Genomic DNA, 19,805 nt, shown 5'->3' with positions numbered 1-19,805 from the left:
TGACTATTACTATTTTGCATTAAAACAATTTTTTTGGGGAAAAAAGTACTGTTTTGTGTGTATTTTGCAATTTCATATTGGAAATGTATTCTTCTTCCATTTTGAAGCATTTATGGACATTGAACTATGACTACTCTTCTCCAAGAGTTCAGGGAAAGACCTCTGACATAGTAAGATTTATGAGGAAAGTGTTATTTCAAGAAAATCATTTTAATTCAAATATGAGTTAAGCACATCAGGCTTAGGGGATAAAAAAGCATTCCCATTTCCTTTTTTCTTCCATAGTTTCCCTTGAGAATGATTACAATTCAGAAAATATAACATTACTGCTATTATTTAGAGGCTGTGTGTGCATGTGCACTTTTATGCACTTAAAGAAGCAGTATTATACTCAATGAATCCTTGTGGGTAAATTTGTTAGTGGTCACTTGTCTTTGAGCGTACTGAAATTTTAAACTTAGTTATTGACACAAAGTATTCTCTGAACAAAGTGGTTTTGGTAGCTCAGCAACATATATGTATAATGAGTTGTGAGGTATTCCAACTGGAAGAAATTTTTGGGAATTTCTTTCATCATGAGGCCAGAGATTTTTAGAGGATATGGGTCTATCTCCCATTAAAAATGTTTTTTCAAATGTGGAAATTGTTTGGTTACACTACTGCATTTATTTATTTTTTTTTTTCCTCCAGAATACTGTTTCTAAGGCCATGACTTACACAACAGTCAAAACTGTTATTGCAGTTTATGTTCAGGCTATTTTATCTCTAATCATATTAATCTCTGGAAAAAAAAAAAAAAAAAAAAAAAAGTTCAGAAATAAATAGACTCCCTTATAACACTATATAATATAGTTGCTACATCCATAGAAATAGCTTACTCTATCATTTTTCATGTTTTTTAAAAACACAGTGGGTAAAACCTAGGTGGGGGCATTCTATAAGAGTTCAGGTGTTCCTGATGCTGCATTATTGGACACAGAGAGCTGCACAAGTAGGAGTTCTGGGTCATGGATTCAGCCTTGGGACTGTCTCTAAAAGGAATGCAGGAACCATTAAAGCAAACGTTAAGCTAGCAGTGCATCTTTAATGATATAGAGCACCAGCTAGTCACCTTTTAGGTGAGGTTCTCAGCGTTTGCTGGCTTGGCATGTCATCCATATGAAACGCAGTCACATCTTGGCTCCAGGGTGCACCTTTTAACAATGCATCATCAGTCTTCAGACATTATTAAAAGGTTCATTGAAGAATGTTGAACAAGGTGAGGTGGACAGGAAAATACTTTCAGGTTAAAAATTTCTACCTGTATAAGAATATTTGAAACAATTTGAATGTCTACAATATAATCTGCTACTTCTTTTCAAAACAGCAACATATTGGTGATAGCTGTTTAATTTTTAAACTTTTTTTTTCAAAATTCCTTCTTCTAAAATTCAGTTTAAATAAAACAGTGAAAAATAATATCCCTTTCAGAGGATTTTAAATATGCTCTCCTTTTTAAAAAGTGCTTTTCTGAAGTTTAAAACAATCCAATTTTCAAATAGCATGGAATTCATACCTCCAGTGTCAGAGAAGCAAGACCACTGGAGACTGACAGTGAGAGAGAGACTTCACAGTAGTGGCTGCAGATAATTTTTTTTTTCTATTTTTTGTATGGGATTACAGACCTGCAGATGAACAGGCCTTGAATGTTTGGGCATTTGTTCATTACATTATGTTCTTAGTTAAAACTGCATATTGAACAATACAGAGAAATTCTTCAAGTGCCATTTCAAATGCCATTTTTCTACTTTCAGCTGTTTCTAATACATGACTTGAAAATATCACTAGACACTTGAAGCAGGAATGTTTGAGACATTTTGCTTTTTTTTTTTTTTTTTTTTTTTTTTTTTTTTTTTTTTGTGAAGTGGTTTAGGAGAGAACAGAACAAATCCTGGATCTTGGAGCACTGTCTTTGTCATTTCTTGAAATGTATTAAAATTCTTTTGTGCAACAAATATTTCTCTATGTTTGATCTGACCACATTATCTTCAATAAACTGTGAAAAAAGCATATGGTAAAAGACACTGATTTTGATAGTAATCAGAAAGTAATAGTTCACACTGCGGGGAAATGAGGGTTGAACAACTCGGTGTTTCTCTTGTCCCTTCCTTCTCTTGCCCCTTTTCCTGCCAGTGTAATCTAGTAGGGCCAATCAAACTAGCTAACTAACTAGCACAACACAGTGATGAGTGGGTGGGATAAAGATTTTGTAGAAGATTTGGAAGCAGCTACTTTTCTCTAGGAGTGAAGTAATAATTGTACTGTTCAAGTATCCCCAAAGGAAGTGTTTCAAAATCAGTGCAGTTGTAAATGGATGTCCATCTTTTCATTGTTGTGTTTGAGCAATCTCATGTGTTCAGGCAGGGTTCAGGCCTGTGCATGCCTAGGTGTTGGCTACAGAGAGAAACCTCAGGAACATGTGGGTAAGCTTGAATAGACTTTTGATCCTGATCCTTTATGTCTTCAGAAATTTTTTAAAATACCTGCTACTTGACAAAGCTTTGTGTTTGGTAATGTAAAAGATTTTGGTTTTCAGGCCTTGGCTCTGGGCCACAAACGTGTTGACAGTTTTAAAGCGGGACTGAATTCTTGTCAGAAATCAGAAAATTCTCCCTTGAACTAGAATTCTTATTTTAAAGCAAGACAGACTGTTGGGTCTCACTAGATCAAGCCAATAAGTGCTTACCTGGAGAAGTCAGGTAGAATGTACAAACTAGTGACCACTAATTAGCAGCAGCATCCACATTAAAAATGTTATTTCTGTCTGCCCTGTCTGAAAAAGGGAGGATGGCATAGAGGGTAATGAAATGAAAAATCTGCCACCTTTCCTAAAGAGAAAACAAACTCTGTGTTCTGATGCTTGAGAGCCCCTGTATGGTAGGAAAGAATATAACATCAATGCAAAATAGCAATCCAGGTTGTTTTCTTAAATATTATTGGTGGATGTTGAATTGTTGTTACTAAAATGTTCAGCTGAATCAGTCTCCTTTTCAAGTAAATCTTCCTGGTTTCCATGGAGAGGATTCATCCTCTAATCCAGCTAAAAAGACCCAATTAATTCCTGTGACAAGGGCATGAGAGAACTTGTACCAGAGCCTTTCTCACAGCAGTCCCTGGGGCTCTAGCACACCATCAGAGGATTAGGGATTTCTAAATTTTTCAAGGGAAAAGCTGCATCATACTCTTCTTCACCCTGTGCATCAGCCATTGGGACTCAGTAGCAAATCTGTTCCAGACTAATGGATGCAATTGTTTATGCATCTCTAGTGACAAAGTTTTTCTCTATTTGTTGTTTGGAGACAAAACAGTGTCAGGAAAGGAGGAAAGACTCTGTAGGATTTTCTTTCCTCTGACCCTCCTCAGGCTATCTGAAAACACAACAAATGGAGCCTATAATATCTGCTGATGTAGAGAATGAGTAATACCAATAGATGGTAGTGAGCAATATTTGATTGTTCTCCTTGCTTTGTGATGCAAATGGGATTTAAAGACCACTGTAATTAATAGTTGGGCTAGATTAAAAAAAAAAAAATCTTTTAAAAATGAACTAAATATATTTGTCTTCTCAATCTGTCTCTGCTGTTACTGACATCAGATGAAATACTGCTGTGATGTGTCAAGAAGCAATAATGTTTCTAATAAGACAGCTGCTTTAGATGATCTTTTAAATACAGTGGAGTAGTACTAAATGAATACAACAAACTTCAATATTTTTATTGTATTATAGAGGGGGCTGTTAAACATGAGTAATTTAGGCTACCTCAAACTTAACATCCATAGCTAAAACGTTCAAGTTTGCATCTCTGTATTCATTGTTATTTTAGGCACCAAAATAAAAGTAGTTTCATTTAATTTTTCTTTTTTTTTTTTTCTTTTTTTTTCTTTTTTTTTTCTTTTTTTTTCTTTTTTTTTCTTTTTTTTTTCTTTTTTTTTTTTTCCTGAAACACTGTCAGCTACATCCAAATGTCCAAATATGAACTCAGATGCTTGTCTTGAGGAATCTAATTGTTAAGAAATAGAAGAAAGATCTAGATAGAATCACAGAATATCCCAGGTTGGAAGGGACCCATAAGGATCATCGAGTCCAACTCCTGGCTCTCTCATTCTAGATTTCTCATTCCTCTGTGGCTACACCTCATGTCTTTCTAGCATATGCAGATTTTTCCAGTTAAGGAAAATAACTTATGTAATTGTATTAATACTCTAGATGGAAGGGAAAGCTAAACAATAAAATAAACAAAGTTTACCTAAAGCTTTGTCATTTATGTCTTTAGAAAGGCATGGAATTCACCAGAAAGGTAAATGAAGCTTTATACATAAAAGGGTATTTCATCAAGTATGCTGGACTCTTTGGGGAAAGAAAACTGACAAGAGATATGCCTGGATTGAGCTTGGTTCAAATATGACTAAATCTGTGTTTATTGAATGAAAATATTAATTATTAATTTCATTGAAATATTAATTTTTAAACTCTGTAAGATTTCTTTGTATTGTGCAATTAAAGAACAACTCTCACTTTTCTATTAGCCATTATACAGAGATTGTAAGTTTCAATTTCATCTTGTGCAAAGAGATTTTGTTGCACACAGAATTTAGGTCATGTGCCAGCTATTCAAAACCAATGGCTTGACTTATGTGAGGCTTGAGATGTATTCTTATATGACAATTTATGTCATTGGTTAAGACACCGTGTTCTGATCATAAGCCTCAGTTGTTTTTGAAAGATGCACCGTGTTCATTTTTCTGATAATTCCCTCCACTGTTTTAATTCATCACTGCCTTTGATATGGATATTTTTCCATATACATAATTTGCATCAAAAATAGTAGGACTTTCCTGAAAAAGAATTAAATAATGGTCAGTTACTTCAAAATCTATTGATTAACGATTCTATTACACTCAAACTATCCTCTGTCTTTATAACCCACTTACCTAACTTACAGTATTAGGTGCAATGAATGGAAAACTAGTACATTGAATGCACATTCCAGTAATTCACACTGGTAATTCACACTGTCCCCTCTCTCTCTCTCTTTTTTTTTTCTATTTTTTTTTCTTCCCCATATGTTAAACCTGTAGTAAAACATCATTTGCATTGCAACAGGTAAACTGCATATGCTTGCCTCTCCTAGAGTTCTGCAAGACCCAAGATTCCAGACCAATGCTAGGTACCATTTATGCTACTTTCATGCAGCCATTGTGGCTATGTTAAATGCAACACTGAACAGAGACCAAAGTCTCTGCATCAGCATGTTTTGTGATATATATCTATATCTCTGGGCCCTATAAAGCCTTTGAGTGGTCACTGTGCTCTAAAAACACAAGGACAGACCTAGGCCGAGCTTAGAGTTCTGTCCTGGCCTCTCTGATATATCAGGAACAGACTCAGGTGTGTGCTAGGGAAAGTAATGTTATCAAATATTTTCCTCCTCTCAAAAATGAAGAAGAGTTAAACTTAGGCCCATGCTAGAAAAGCAATTTTGTGGTATACAATCAGCTCTTAAATCCAGTTCCTTGGTAAGTACTTTCAGAATTAAAAATAAGCCAAACACATGTCCTTCTTCACAGATAAACTGAAAAGATGACAGGCATTAACATAAGTATATGTTGGTTTTAGTGGCAGCAATAATAAAAGATTCCTGTTTCTGTTAATTCTGCTAGTCAGTCTCCTAATAATAAAAAATAATAACCTTTCCCAGTTATTATTTAATTTTTTTCTTAAGTCTCATCATCGTTTTAGATTATTACAGGATTGCTGAGATAGTTTAGAAAATGATATACATGATTTTTACTCAAATTCAATTCAATTCCAAACTTACAATGGAAACAGATGAATTATCCTTTATTTTTGTGAATAACTTTTTCTTCTACATGTCCTTTACTGGAACATAATAAAACATTTTCCTGTGTTTTTGTACTTGAAGGTGTGGCTACATCAACTAAGGCTTTGAAAAAAAAATCCAGAAGGAAATGAAATTATCAGACAGTATAAAGTTTTTTGGCACATTATGCATAAGGGGGTCTGAAAAGTTCTCTAAATGGTCTCTAGTATTAGAGATGAAAACACACGCTAAATAAATTTATTTTATGTTGGATTATATTTATTATCATATTATTTTTGGCTAAAATTCTGCACCTTTTATCTTCTAAAACCTTTTCTGAATCAATTAGTATTTTCTGTGGAATCAGGGAATAAAGATGGTGAGTTGTTTTGCAATTATTGAAATAAAGAAACTCTGAAGTCTTCATGATGGTATTCCAGGACAGTTTGATTAAAATTCTCAGTTAACATATATATGTATTTACCTGTCCTGCTTTTGCATTTTCACAGACGAATGTTTCATAGTATTTGGCAAATTCTGGTGCATGATCATTTATGTCTAAAATCCGGATGAAGACAGGTATCTGGCTACTTTGTTTAGGATTATCTGAAACAAGAAAATGATTTATAGTACAATGCAAAGTTTTCCACAACACACATTTTATGAAAAGACCTGAAAATATCATATATTTTTCAAATAGACATTAGAAATAATTTATCTCAATAATATTAAAACAATTACATTTAACTTTCTAATGATGTATATTTTGTATGTTTAAAAGTCATATCTATATTTGAAACACTTTGTTTTAGTATAGTACATTAATTTGAGATAGTACAAACTCTCCTTAAATTGATTTGCACTAAAAACAGACCACAAGGTTATTACTGGTTTTTGACTTGTACTCCATACATAGTAGAGTAAATGATTCCTTTAAAGAGCTTTTTCCTGAGGCAGAGCTGTCAAGAGCATTTACTTGGTTGAACCATTAAAGCGGTTTAAATAAATAAATAAATAAATAAATAAATAAATAAATAAATAAATAAATAAATAAATAAAAGTGGTGGTGTCATTCCTTCTTAAAATGTGGAGACAAAATTTTGATCTATCAGTTAGTATTTTCAAACTTTACCTCTGAGGTCAGTCTATAGCTGTAGATGACTCATGCATTACATATATTGAAAATGGAGACCATATTTGACCAAACAATTAAAGAGCCCTGTATGAGCAAAAGGTAACAGTCTATCTGATGGAATATGATTTATTACCCTACTATATTACCCTACTATATTACCCTACTATATATTACCCTACTCCCAGACTGTTAAGCATGTAGGCTCCTAAGAAGACTCCTGTAGGGAGACTGAACAGAGTAGGAGAGAAATTGTCTCCTAAATTCGTTGTTTCTTCTCTGATGCCCGTTTTTAGTTAACTGGAAGAAGGCGACAGACAAGACATCCAGATCTGACAGGGTCCAAGAGAACAGTAAAGAATCCCAGTGAAAAACGTTGGGCTAGGGTTTGCTTCAGACCCAGAGTAGAAAGAATTTTATTCTAGTCGTCTTCAAATCAAAATATCTCCTCTGATAAAGAAGTTGAGATAAAACATACTTTCTTCCCCTGATTACAGTGGTTATTCTAAAAGTGTGTTATTTGTCCACCATGGACATTTTTTTTTCCCCCAAGGATTTTTCTTGCTCTAATGACTGAGGTGAAATCTTTGGCACATTGCTCCTGCACCAAATTATTTGTTGGGAATTATCAGGGAACAAGGTAATTCTTCTAATATCTACTGTTCATGATTGAGTCCGAGAATTCCAAATTATCTTTTCACAAATGAGCAAAGATAATTCTAAAGTAGTAAGCTGTACTTTTAAAAGTGCATTTAAGGATAACCTGTCTGTTGAAAATATTTGACAAAGGACAAATCTAAATCAAAGATACTGTAAAATTCCAGTCTTATATCAGTTCTAATGTTCTATATAGATAAATGATCTCCAACTTACTGATTTCGGTTGCTATGACAGTGATGTTGTGCCAGGGAGTTTCTTCACGGTCAAGTGGCTTTGAGATGAATAAGGATCCATTTCCTGAATAGATGTTGAATATTCTATCGAGGTCAGTATGTCGATCCACAGAATATCTGTCAAGACACAATACAACTAAGCATCTCTATCTATTGCTACAGTCTCCAGTTTAGCTTACAGCCAACTATAAACATTTTCTAAGTCTAACTGTGGTTAATCAACAATATTTTCTTAACAAGTAAACTTAAGCTTTCCTGTCACTGAGGAGTGCAGTATGTTACAGAGAAACTGTTTTTTAAGTCTAGTGGGCAAGAAGAAGGGCAAACTAATTACTACATTGGCAAATTGTTAGGTTGGTATTCAAAATTATGTTTGAGCTTAGGATGTGAATGTTGAAATAACAATTGAAAATGAACATTCATAGATATGAATTTTGCAAATTAACTCTTGGAGAACTCAGCTATCAAAGGACACACATTTCAGATATAATTATCACTTTATGATGAGATACTTTTAATATGGCACAGGGACGATCAGAATGATCAGAAAAATCTTTGGATTTTCTTGTTAAGATTGAATTTCTTTAAAATCATATTTTGTAACCCTTTCTTTTGCTCAATTCTTTCCTATCAATGAAAAAGCTGTCTATAGATGTTTTTAAATTAGACTAATATTGGTCAACCACAATCAGGTTAAAATAAGATTTTATACTTAAATAATTTATAAATATTTCCTTTTATTTTTTCTTCTCTCACACCTCTTATTCCAAACTCTATTGCTGCATGTAATACCAAGCTTGTTCAGAAATGCAGATATCATGTTTACCTAACACTTGCATGTTGAACACACAAATTTCAGTCTTATGCTTGTAACTGCAGATAATAATAGCAGATGGTTAACAGTTACAACAATTTCACAGCACTGAACAGTTACCTCTATTTGTTATGAGTTTCTCAGCAATATTTCTTATTTAATATAATATGTACATTAAGTAGTAAGCTATGAAACACAGCAGAGAGTGTTATGTCTACAGGGCTAATAGGGTACAGGAAGAGTAGAAATACACCATTTTGAGTATCTTAAATAAGTTTGCCATTGGAAACTTAATATAAAAGCATAATACTGTGAATCCATTTTGGTGAAAGTATGTGAGAGACAAATAAAGTTCTACCAATGAAGCAGAGTCAGTGGAGGTGTGTAAAGACAATGTGCCTATGAAGCTCAGGAATTGATACAGAGAGGAGAGTGGCTGAACACAGTCATTGTAAAAAAGCTGACTTTATCTCAACACAAAGTGGAGTTGCATCTGTTTTAGATGTCAGCTGTGTCATCTGAGTGGATCAACTGACTCTATCAAGAACTGAGTGGATCAGCTGGAGTAATAAATGTCTCACACTGAGTTCATTAAGAGTGCAAATTTCTCCCCAGGTTAGCCAGACCATCAAGGGTGGTGATGGGTGGTGGTAGGAATATACGTCTCAGCCCAACACTGGGAAGGAACTAGGAAAATAATTTTGAAACGAGCACTGGTTTCAAGGTGGCTTCAGTCAACATATTTCTTTCCAGTAACAGGGAAGCTCAGCAATGTGACAGTGAACACATTACCAAGACTTGTGTTTTCAGTATGTTTTATGGCAGTCCAATAAATCAGAAATCCTGTATAGCATCAAATATCTTCAAATAAGTAAATCTGATATTAAATATTACACTCTCCATTATTGGTGTGGAATAATTAAAAGAGCCTGGTAAGAAAATTTTGGACTCTGACAAAGTACTGGAACATGATGACTGACATTTCTTTTAACATGGCACCTATAAGCTGTAGAAGCATACCTTGTACTGTTAACTGTTTGACATCACAAGCTTCCATAGATATTTCTCTGATATTTTTCAGTGGCCCCTATAAGCCTAATTACACAAATGCCTCCCTATTATATTGCAGTCTCATCACACTTTGTGTAAGATTGAACCCACATTTAAAGCATTTTATAATGTTTAATAGCTTACTTTATTGTATTCTTTGTTATATCTGGATCTTGGGCTACAACCTGCCCAATAATGCTTCCTTCCTTTGCATCTTCATCCACTTCTATTAAATACGAGGGTCTGCTGAATACTGGTGGTTCATCTATGTCTTCCACAGAAATTTTGACTAGAGCTGTATCTTTGAATGGCCCCAGCTGAAGAAAATGAGGATCCAGATGAGTGTTGGTTGCTTCCACTCTTAAGGTATATAACATTTTGTTTTCAAAATCCAGCTGCTGGGGAGCAAATAATAATAATAATAAAGAAAATTGTGTCAATTTACAGGAAAGGTGTCAGACTTATTATGCTAAATTAAAAGAGTAAGAATTTTTCCAAGATAAAGCTCTAAAATGTAATGCATCTTGAAGAAGATGGAGTATATCATGTTTTGTACTATGTATAAGCAAAACTGTGAGTTTTATAGGACAGCAAGACAACTATGATTCCTTTGCCTACCAATTCTTCAGCTTCCTAGAAAACCAGGAGGAATCTATATATAGAAAAAAAATAATAATAAAAAAATATATATATAAAGAAACAAAGAGGATGGATTGTTTCCATGAGTAGGAGTTGCTAATGACCTTATTTTTCTCATACTTACAGCAGGAACAAAAACAGTTATCTTACTTAACACTTAAAGGCTCTCTGTTCTATTTCCACTTTCATCTCTCCTCCCATCCCCCATTACCATCTATCTTTGCGTATTCTGAATTAGAAGTAACCCAGATGCTTTTTGGTATTCCAGAATGAAAAGAAAAACTGTGATGTCCAATTTCCAATCTATGTGACCTTTATGTTATACAGAACCATATATGAATGTGTATATGTATAGATATATATACATTGATATACGCACACATACACACGTACACACAGAAATACACATGTATATAGATCTGTATTATATTTGCATATATCAATTTATTGTTGCTGCTAAATTCAGTAAGAACAGAACTGAAAATGGTGTTCATAGTTTAACTGTCTGAACCATAAAAGTAACTAATAAATCTGTCAGTGTATTTTTCCTCATTTCATTGCTCTTTAGACCTCATTGTCATAACATGTAACAACTTAAGTTTCAGCAAGGTTGGACTTAAACCAAGACAGATTTAAGGTACTGGATGTACCTGACTGTCAGACAGATTACGGAGTGACAGTTTGGAGGTGTAAGTTCATCAAATTTCAGGTGAGCACCCAACCCTTGTGAGCATTACTGCAACACTCAGCTGACAAACCCCACAGTGAAATGAACCCCTCCAGCTTCTCACAGCCCTAATTCAAAAGCACTGTGTGTGAGAGTATATGTATTGAACAGACAGCCACCACTGAAATATTGCTTTATGTGAAGTGACATGCCAGTAAATTTCCCTTGAGACTTGAAAATAACAGATATCTGCTGAAGAAAGAGAAGAACAAAACTAATGCAACAACTCTGGCAGACTTGACCCCTTGTGGGATCAACCCTCCCTTCCCCTGGAAAAAGAAAAATAACCATAACACCTGGAGAGCTAAATGTATATAACAGAGAGGGAGAAAAAATAAACCTTTTTGACAGTTATAATCCCTTCCTGAGTGTCCTTGTCAGTGATGATATCAAACATGTCTGATCCCTCCCCATTGGAGATGCTATACTCAGTCTCTGCATTTTCACCCAGATCAGGGTCATTGGCTTTAATTCTGCCAAGAGGAGTCCCAGGTGGTGCAGACTCAGGAGAGTTGAACTGGTAGGTGCCTGGAAGAATGAAATCAACTTTTATTATTTTGAGAAACTTTGTTCTACTGAATAATAAATATTTAAATTTCACCAGGATTTTTTTAAGCAACTTGAAGTTTGAAGTACTTGAAGAAAAATTCTATTAGTCATCATACTCAACTTCAAAACAGGGTTTGGAGTTGATTGATAAACTGTCAGATTCAAGTGATTTTTCAAAGCTATTTAGTACTGTATGTTAATGCTTTCAACAATTTTTTTCCCAACTATAAAGAACAGAGAAGCTCAGTAATATGACAGCAATTTGAACATTGATTATCTAACATTATATATAATTTTTTTTTTTTCTCTCGATCCTCCATAAATGTTCCCAGATGTTATAATTACAAGCAATAGAAGTTTTTTTTTATGTTTTTTTTTTTTTTTTTCTTTCCCCCCTCGGGTTATAAGAGTTGTAAAAAACATCATGGATTGTGGCAGGAGACTAAAATAGAATATTTTTTTGTTGTTGTTTGTTTTTAATATATTCATTTTGGGTGTACAATCTAAAAGTAATTAATTCAGCCATTATTGATAATACATACTAAAGAGTCATGGAAAAGAGCATTTGGATACATGTTCATGTTAATTGTTATAGTTAATTGAAGTGTAGATACTTTCAGATTTTCTTTAATTTACTCTGCAGATAGTTTTTGTACACTTTCTATGGTTGACTTCATTTAATGTTTTTATAATCAGGTTTTGCTAGAAAGAATTCTGATTACTTAGATATTTTAATTTTGTCTGTGTGTATGAAAAGTGAATTTATATGTATTTTCTGACAATATTTGCAATAAAATCTAATTATAAAGAAAAAAATATTAATCAGATGATTTGCTTGACCAGTTAGACAAATAGACAATGAAGACCTTTCACCACTGGTAAGATGCAGATGTTTCTAGATCACTATTTTCAGTAATTTGTTGGCAAGTATGTGAACAACAAAAATCTGATATTTTCAGCATTTTACATGCAACATTCCAGAACATAATGTTGGGCGGGGAGGAGAGGGGGAGGGAGGAATTGAGCTATGTTCTCATATAAACAAAAAGTAGTAGCTTTAGAAAAATAGCATAAAAGTCTTGATATAACAAAATTAGCTGTGGTCAAAACACACAATTTGTATTTGAAGTTCGCAGTAAGAACCTGCATAAGTTGTATTGACCTATAAGACAGTACAGGCAAGCATATTTCCTGCAGTTAGCCTATTTCCTATATTAACATGTGCTTTAAAATGGTCCTGAATATTTATTTTAAGCACAAAGACTACAGAAGACATCTGAGTGTTGAATGACTCTCCGTCTCCAAATGTACAGACTAGGTACAAAAGAGTGTCACTGGAAATATACTATATTTATATAGATGTGTAACAAAATGGAAGCTAATGCTTGATGCTAAATTATATTTGTTGTTACAAATTTGATGCTGTAAGTGAAAGCTCAGCAGTAGACGCTTTGGCTGCGATCCATACAAAATAAAATGCATGTTATTCCTTTAAAACAAACAGAAAAAGGGATGAAAATTAACATTCTTGGCAGCTAACCATAAGTTTGAAGGCTAACTCGAATTTGAGGTTTGGCTGGTGAGCCAGGAATACTGTAAGAACAGATTTAATCATGTTACTTATGTATTCTTCCAGAATAAATAACTCCCTTGAGTGTTTTTGCTTCTGAAAGCATTCCTTATTTTTGTGATGCTGTGTGAGTGCTACACATTTTTGGCATGTGAGATGGCTAGTTTAGTATAGAGTATAACTGAATTCCAAATATGTAAGATTTTTATTATGGTGACGTTTGATTTTGAAACATACAGGATCTGTGCACCTCTCGGGAAACTAAACAAAACAGATCAGTTCCTTCTTACTGCAGTCCAAACAACCTGTATTTCACAGTGCACTCTGCCATTTTTCATTATTCTATCTACTATAAGAAATCAGTCTTTAGTTCTTCAGTGCCTTCTCATTATCTCCTGTTGCCTCCACTTGCCATTCATCCTCTGCTTTGGGCCACATTTTTGCTTATTGGTGCCTTATGTAAGAAAAAAAAAAAAAAAAAAAAAAAAAAAAAAAAAAGGAAAATAATTGGTTTTGAAAGAAGCAAATTTCAGAACTACATAATCATTTGAAGGTATGACCCTGTTCATAACTATCTGAGATGATATCAAAACCTCTAGATGTATATTAAATATATATATATATATATTAGATTTCACTGGAAATGCTGAAACCACCCTTCTGAGAAGAAAGAAAATGAGTGGGAAGGTTAATCAGCAAAATGAAAATTACACCACTGAATAGATAATACAGCAAGACATCTATTGCCAACCTGTGTCTTTCAGTGATATTCTATGTAGAAAATACACTGAATATTCTATGTAGCATCAAATTGTGTGAATTTCTCTATAATTATGTTCCAGAACCAAATTATCAGAATTCCCATAGACTTCAAGTTTCAACCAATCTTGGAAGAAGAATCTCATAAGGAATAAAAGCTAAAGAGACTGAGAACTTATTTTGTAGCTCTGTACATAATTTTATTTTTTAATTTAATTTTATTTTATTTAATTCAGCAACAAAACTTACAATATGCTACACTGCATTCTAGTTTAGGTTCAAGAATTCCTATTTGCCAAAATATTGTGGGCTGTATGATGCTAGAGGATACAGGAGTATCCTCTCCTGAAGTAAGCAGAAATTTAAGTTAAAAATCGTGGTGTGAATTTCCCATGTGAAGGTGATTTTCTGCAAGTAAACTCTGAATATGAATTCAAATTCCTTATGAAGCCCATACTTTCCTTCCCCTCTCTTCTTAAAAGATGAATATGTTATGACAAATAGAGGTAAAAAAGTGATATGTAGCTTCAAGAATCCTCTCTAACCCACCTGTCATAGTTTTCTAACATTTAAAAAAATCTGTTCTAGGTTGATGTTGACCTGTTTATACTACTTTAACTGTACTTATTGCTATGGCACTGAAGTGCTTTTCAAGTTCCTGCAAGTCAAGGAAAGTGTTTTTTTAAATCAGCTTTGTTTGTTCAGTCTTTGGTGAAACGGTAAAGAGAGCCAGTCAGATCTCTCTTCAGTGCCAACAAGCAATTCAAATTTTATATATATGGACATTTTTCCAACAGTCTCTGAACTGAGGCTGTAAATTTCTTATATCTGCAGCCTGTCAAGCAGTTATCAGACACTGATTATAACAACATGGGATTGTATTTAAACCAGTGGCCCAGGATGAAAGGATATGTAGTATATTATGAAGCTTTCTATATCATGCTGCTTTCTTTTGTTTGCCAAATTTATTCTACAGAGATATTTTTAAAAATCTTAATTTTGTCAAATACAGATAGATTATCAAAAGCAGTCATCAACAAGAACTGAATGTAGATTACAAATACCAGAGCATGCCACCTGAACAACTCTGCCTGTGGCGACATATTTGCCTAAATATGTGGAACTACAAGTGTCTCCAAAAACTGAACCCTAGATTTTGTGATTAATTTTCACTGATGGCTTTAAAACCCTCTAGGTAGCCTAAGGTATTATTACACTTAATGTACCTGTGAACAGAGTAAAAAGGGGAAGAAAATTTTTCTTTGCAAGAAATACTTCAACATTAAAAAAAAATGTAGGCAAAGATTCCTATTTGCCTTACCAGTGCTGCAGCATAAACAGACACAACAGTGGGCCAGTATTTGTACAAAAGTAAATAAATAAATAAACAAAGAGAGAGAGAGAAAAAAAGAAGAAAAAAGAAAAAGAGAGAGAGGAAAAAGAGAGATCCCAGATGGCAATGGTGAAACAGCTGATTGTAGAGAGTTTCTTTGGAGAGCAACAGAACTCTTAGATGCTCCATACTCTGAGGGAATCGAGGTGGGTTGTCATTGACATCAGTCAGTGTGATGTTCACAGTGGTGGTCCCTGATAGTCCTCCCATCTGGCCTCCCATGTCTTTGGCCTGGATGACCACTTGATACTGTTCCCTGTTTTCTCTGCTCATATCCGGTAGAGCAGTCTTGATTATGCCTTGGAGAAATAAGAAAAAGGAGGTACAGGGTAAGGAGAAAAAACATGACGTGTTAGTCTCTCCGTTTTTAAATGGATTTATGTAAGATCCTGTGCAGATGATAATCCATAAGAAGCAAAACAAAGTATACTGCAGTACACTTTTCAATCTCTGACTGATTTAAAGTGATTTTAAGAAAAATAGAAATATAACAGAGATACTATTCACTGTTTTTAATGTGCTAAATCAAGGTAATTAGGTCCAATGACAAAAATATTAATGTTTGTTGAATTAACAATTTTTTTTTCAACTACTATCTCAGCTATTATTTTAATGCAATGTGAAATCTCCATCCCTGGTGAGGTTTTGATACTACACTATGAAGTTGAACTCTGTTATGTCCTGGATTCATTATTTCAGACTGTAATAGATCCACAGATTTTAACACCCAGTGGGGGTGATGATAGTCATTGAGGGCTATAGCTAATAAAGAATTGGACAAGATGGTAAAGCTACTGCTGGAAAGTCTTTTCTGTGTGTCTGATCTCAAGAATTTCATAAAATATATTTTAGTTGTCTCAGACTCATTCAGCACACAATAGGAAAGGGACTCCCAAGAACATGTGTTTTAGGGATACAAAGCACAAAAGATCTTTCCATTAAAGTAGACACGTGCATGTTTTCTTTTCAAAAATAAATGAGGATTTTCTGTATTTAAAAGGGAAGTGGTTTTGCAAGGTTGAAGTGATGAGAACTTTATCTGATGAAGCAAGAGAATTTAAATACAAAGGACACTTTTACAAGCTTGGCTTGATATGAAGATTGTCCTATGTTTATGACTATGTTAAAATAAATAAGTAAATAATCTGCAAAACTCCTACTCTTAGAGAAAGAGAGAAACAAACACAAACACAAACACAAAACTTCTCTAGTCTAGTATCATACATAGTATTTATCTCTGATCTAGGAATACTGGGTTGTGATTACCATAACTTGGCCTGGTAATGTAACATGAAAAAGCAAATTGAATAAAAATTAAAGATAATTCCAGAATCAAAGATGAGCTCCCAAGTACCCCCTGCCTTGCCACCCACTGCCCTTGGTTAGTGACCTATACTTGTCCTGTTTCCCTGCTTGTGCCTGGTAAAGTTAAAAAAAAAGGCGGAGAAAAATAAATAAAGTTTAATTCAAGGCAAAAGCATTATGTTTCTTTTAAAACTCTAGCCATATGACTCTTACTATCCTGTAGGTATTATGCCCTTACTGTATTACAAAAAGAAATCTCAATGTATATCAAAAGAAATTCCAATGTACCTCAAAAGTAAATTAACTATCATCTGAGCATGCTCATTGGATTAGGAACTTCAGGGACTCTCGACATAATTGCACTTAAATTCTGTATTCTCAAACTAAATAGCTTTGATAACATGCAGAAACACTCTAATGCAATGCCTTGTAAGTGTTATGTGCACTAGGATTAGGTAACTTGTTTTTGTTGTTTTGGTGGATTTTGTTTGTTTGTTTGTTGATTTGGAGTTTTACTGGGCCATAATTTTGGATTCACAATGTTCACACAAGTTTTTCTTCTTTATGTCTGACTCTTATATGATTTTCTGTATAACAGTAAAAAGGGATTATATCCATGCTCTAAAGCTTTAATACATTATTATTATTATCATTATTATTATTAAATTCTAATAATTGTTGGGGTCAGAGTATAGTGATCTGTAACAAACATTTACAGATAATTCATTTACTTTGGGGGATTATTATTCTTTTCCTTCTTTCTTGTCTGGAATTGTCGATTTTTATCTTATTTATTTATTTAACAGACTAAACTCCCAGAAACTAGTGCACAATTAACTTTTACTACACGACTCTTTAGATCCTTTCCAATATTCTACAAACTTTCTAAACCCTTATAATGCACAGCTGTCTTACAGAAGTCTTTTTCATACCAAGCAAAGCAGTTCTGCAATAATATTCTTTTAACAGAAAAGGTATATTTTTATTGATTACAATTTCAATTTGCAAAAAACTTTATCTGCTTCATGCCAAGTTATGCAATGCCATATGCCTGTTGCAATATTTGAATATAAGTGAAAAATGTCTTAGTCCTTGCATCCTCTCTTTGTCATTGCAGAAACCAGAACAGACACATTGCTCACCTGTTTCTGGATCCACTGAAAAATATGGCTGTCCCTGGAGGATACTGTACACCACTTTGGCACTGTTTCCATAGTTGGCATCGTCTGCATCTGTGGCTGTCACTTGAATAACAGATGTACCTAAATGAGTACCAAACAAGGAATCAGAGAATTCTAAGACACATTTCTTAGAAATCATTCACAGTGGTTTCTGTACTGGATTCAATAAAGAAACAAACAGTATCCACTGGACAAATCCAGTGTTATATTCCCCAGGCAAACAATCAAATAAAGTCACATCTTCCTTATGACTAAAACTAAAATTGTTATCACTTAAGCTCTATGCTTCATTTAAACATCATTAAATGCACAGGAAAGGGCACATGTCTTTGAAACCCATCACAGTATTCATTTTCTTTCTGCAACCAAACAGTTTTAAAGATTGTTTTTCAGTAATAACTTGACCTCAGCTGAAACAGTGTGAAAAGTACTACTATGATTTTTAAATTTGGCTTAATAAATTAGCCTCATTTTCTGATTAGAAGACAACCTCCAAATATCTGACATCAGACTGAAACAATTTTTTTTTCTCATGCTATTTTTAAAGATTTTTTTTAATAGTTAATTTTTTCAATAATACATGCTGTTTTATTTTTTTCTCCCGTGATCAAAATTATCCTATTACTTGGCAAATCAATTTCATTAAACCATGACTACTTTTCTTCAGCAAACTTTTATTTTGCATGAAAATGTATTACCCAGATCCTGTGATTACAATCAGGAGAACATAAGCTATATGAGATCAAGGGCACTGTGAGCAAATACACTGTTTATGGATTAGGAAAAAAAATAATAATAAAAAAAATAAAACCCTTTTGTAAAGCTCTATATAACAATAGGTAAAAATAATAGTTAAATAATTATGGTGTTTTAACCTGGAAGGCAGCTAAGTGCTACACAGTTGCTCACTCACTCTTCCCATGTGGGATGGCAAGAGAATCAAAAAGGTAAAATTGTGAGAACTCATGGGATGAGATAAAGACAACTTACTAGGTAAAGCAAAAGCTGCACACAAACAAAGCAAAACAAGGAATTCATTCACTACTTCCCATCAGCAGGCAGGTGTTCAGCCATGTTCTGTCCAAGGAAGCAGGGCTCATCATGAATAATGGTTACTTGGGAACACAAATGCCATCATACCAAAATTCCGCTGCTCCCCACCTCTGCTCCCCCTTTTATTTTTTAACCCAGCTTTTATTGCTCATCATGACATCACATGGTGTGGGACATCCATTTGGCCAGCCTGGGGCAGCTGTCCTGACTGTGTCCCTTCCTAGCTCCTTGTGCACCCTCAGCCTCCTTGCTGGCAGGGCAGCATGAGAAGCTGAAAAATCCTTGGCTCTGTGCAAATGCTGATCTGCAACAGCTAAAATATCAGTGTGTTATCACCATTATTTTCATCAGAAATCCAAAATGCAACATTGTGTGAGCCTATACAAATAAAATTAACTCTTTCCCAGCCAAAATCATAACAATAATATATAAGATATACATAAAAACTGTTCTAAATATTTGTAAGCAATTTTCAAGGTGTCAGGATACATTTTGCTAACACAATCTAGATCTGAAAAATGTTTGTGTAATTTCAGGCAGTCCAACAGCTAGAATTGTTGATGGCTGACTGCTCTTTACCATATTTTGTGATGTATATTTTTGGTATATCTCACTTTCCTTATGAGAAAAATGTATAATGTATAGTGATATCACCTTTTTTTTTTTTTCAATCAGGTAGTCTTCTTGACTATAAACTTGGAAGATGCTCAGTCACTTATGACTAATGGAACTGAAGTGCATTATCTCTACCGTGGCCATACCATGAATAAGAGTTACTGGGAAAAGCAGAAATACAGAGCAGCCATGTCTTGTTAGATCCATATGTTTTATTAGAATACATAAGAGTTTATATATAATTTTACCTATATATCAGTAACA

General features: G+C 33.9%; 1 protein-coding gene across 2 annotated transcripts in view; it reads right to left on the bottom strand.

The window, feature by feature from the left end:
* Nucleotides 1-19,805, bottom strand: part of CDH9 (cadherin 9) — a 106,184-nt gene that overhangs the window by 10,084 nt on the left and 76,295 nt on the right. Inside the window, exons 4-9 of one of the 2 annotated variants that reach the window (XM_021266933.4) lie at nt 17,835-17,954; nt 15,519-15,686; nt 11,457-11,644; nt 9,895-10,148; nt 7,867-8,003; nt 6,346-6,467 (exon numbers count right to left, since the gene is read on the bottom strand). In XM_021266933.4, coding sequence (XP_021122608.2) covers nt 6,346-6,467; nt 7,867-8,003; nt 9,895-10,148; nt 11,457-11,644; nt 15,519-15,686; nt 17,835-17,954 — 989 coding nt within the window. The remainder of the gene's footprint in view (nt 1-6,345; nt 6,468-7,866; nt 8,004-9,894; nt 10,149-11,456; nt 11,645-15,518; nt 15,687-17,834; nt 17,955-19,805) is intronic. The other variant, XM_038175171.2, reaches the window with a different exon arrangement.

The sequence above is a fragment of the Anas platyrhynchos genome, chromosome 2, assembly GCF_047663525.1.
Source record: "Anas platyrhynchos isolate ZD024472 breed Pekin duck chromosome 2, IASCAAS_PekinDuck_T2T, whole genome shotgun sequence".
In the NCBI taxonomy this organism is placed as follows: Eukaryota; Metazoa; Chordata; class Aves; order Anseriformes; family Anatidae; genus Anas; species Anas platyrhynchos.
The sequence above is the reverse complement of the archived record's forward strand: the minus strand, read 5'-3'. Positions and strand labels throughout refer to the sequence as shown.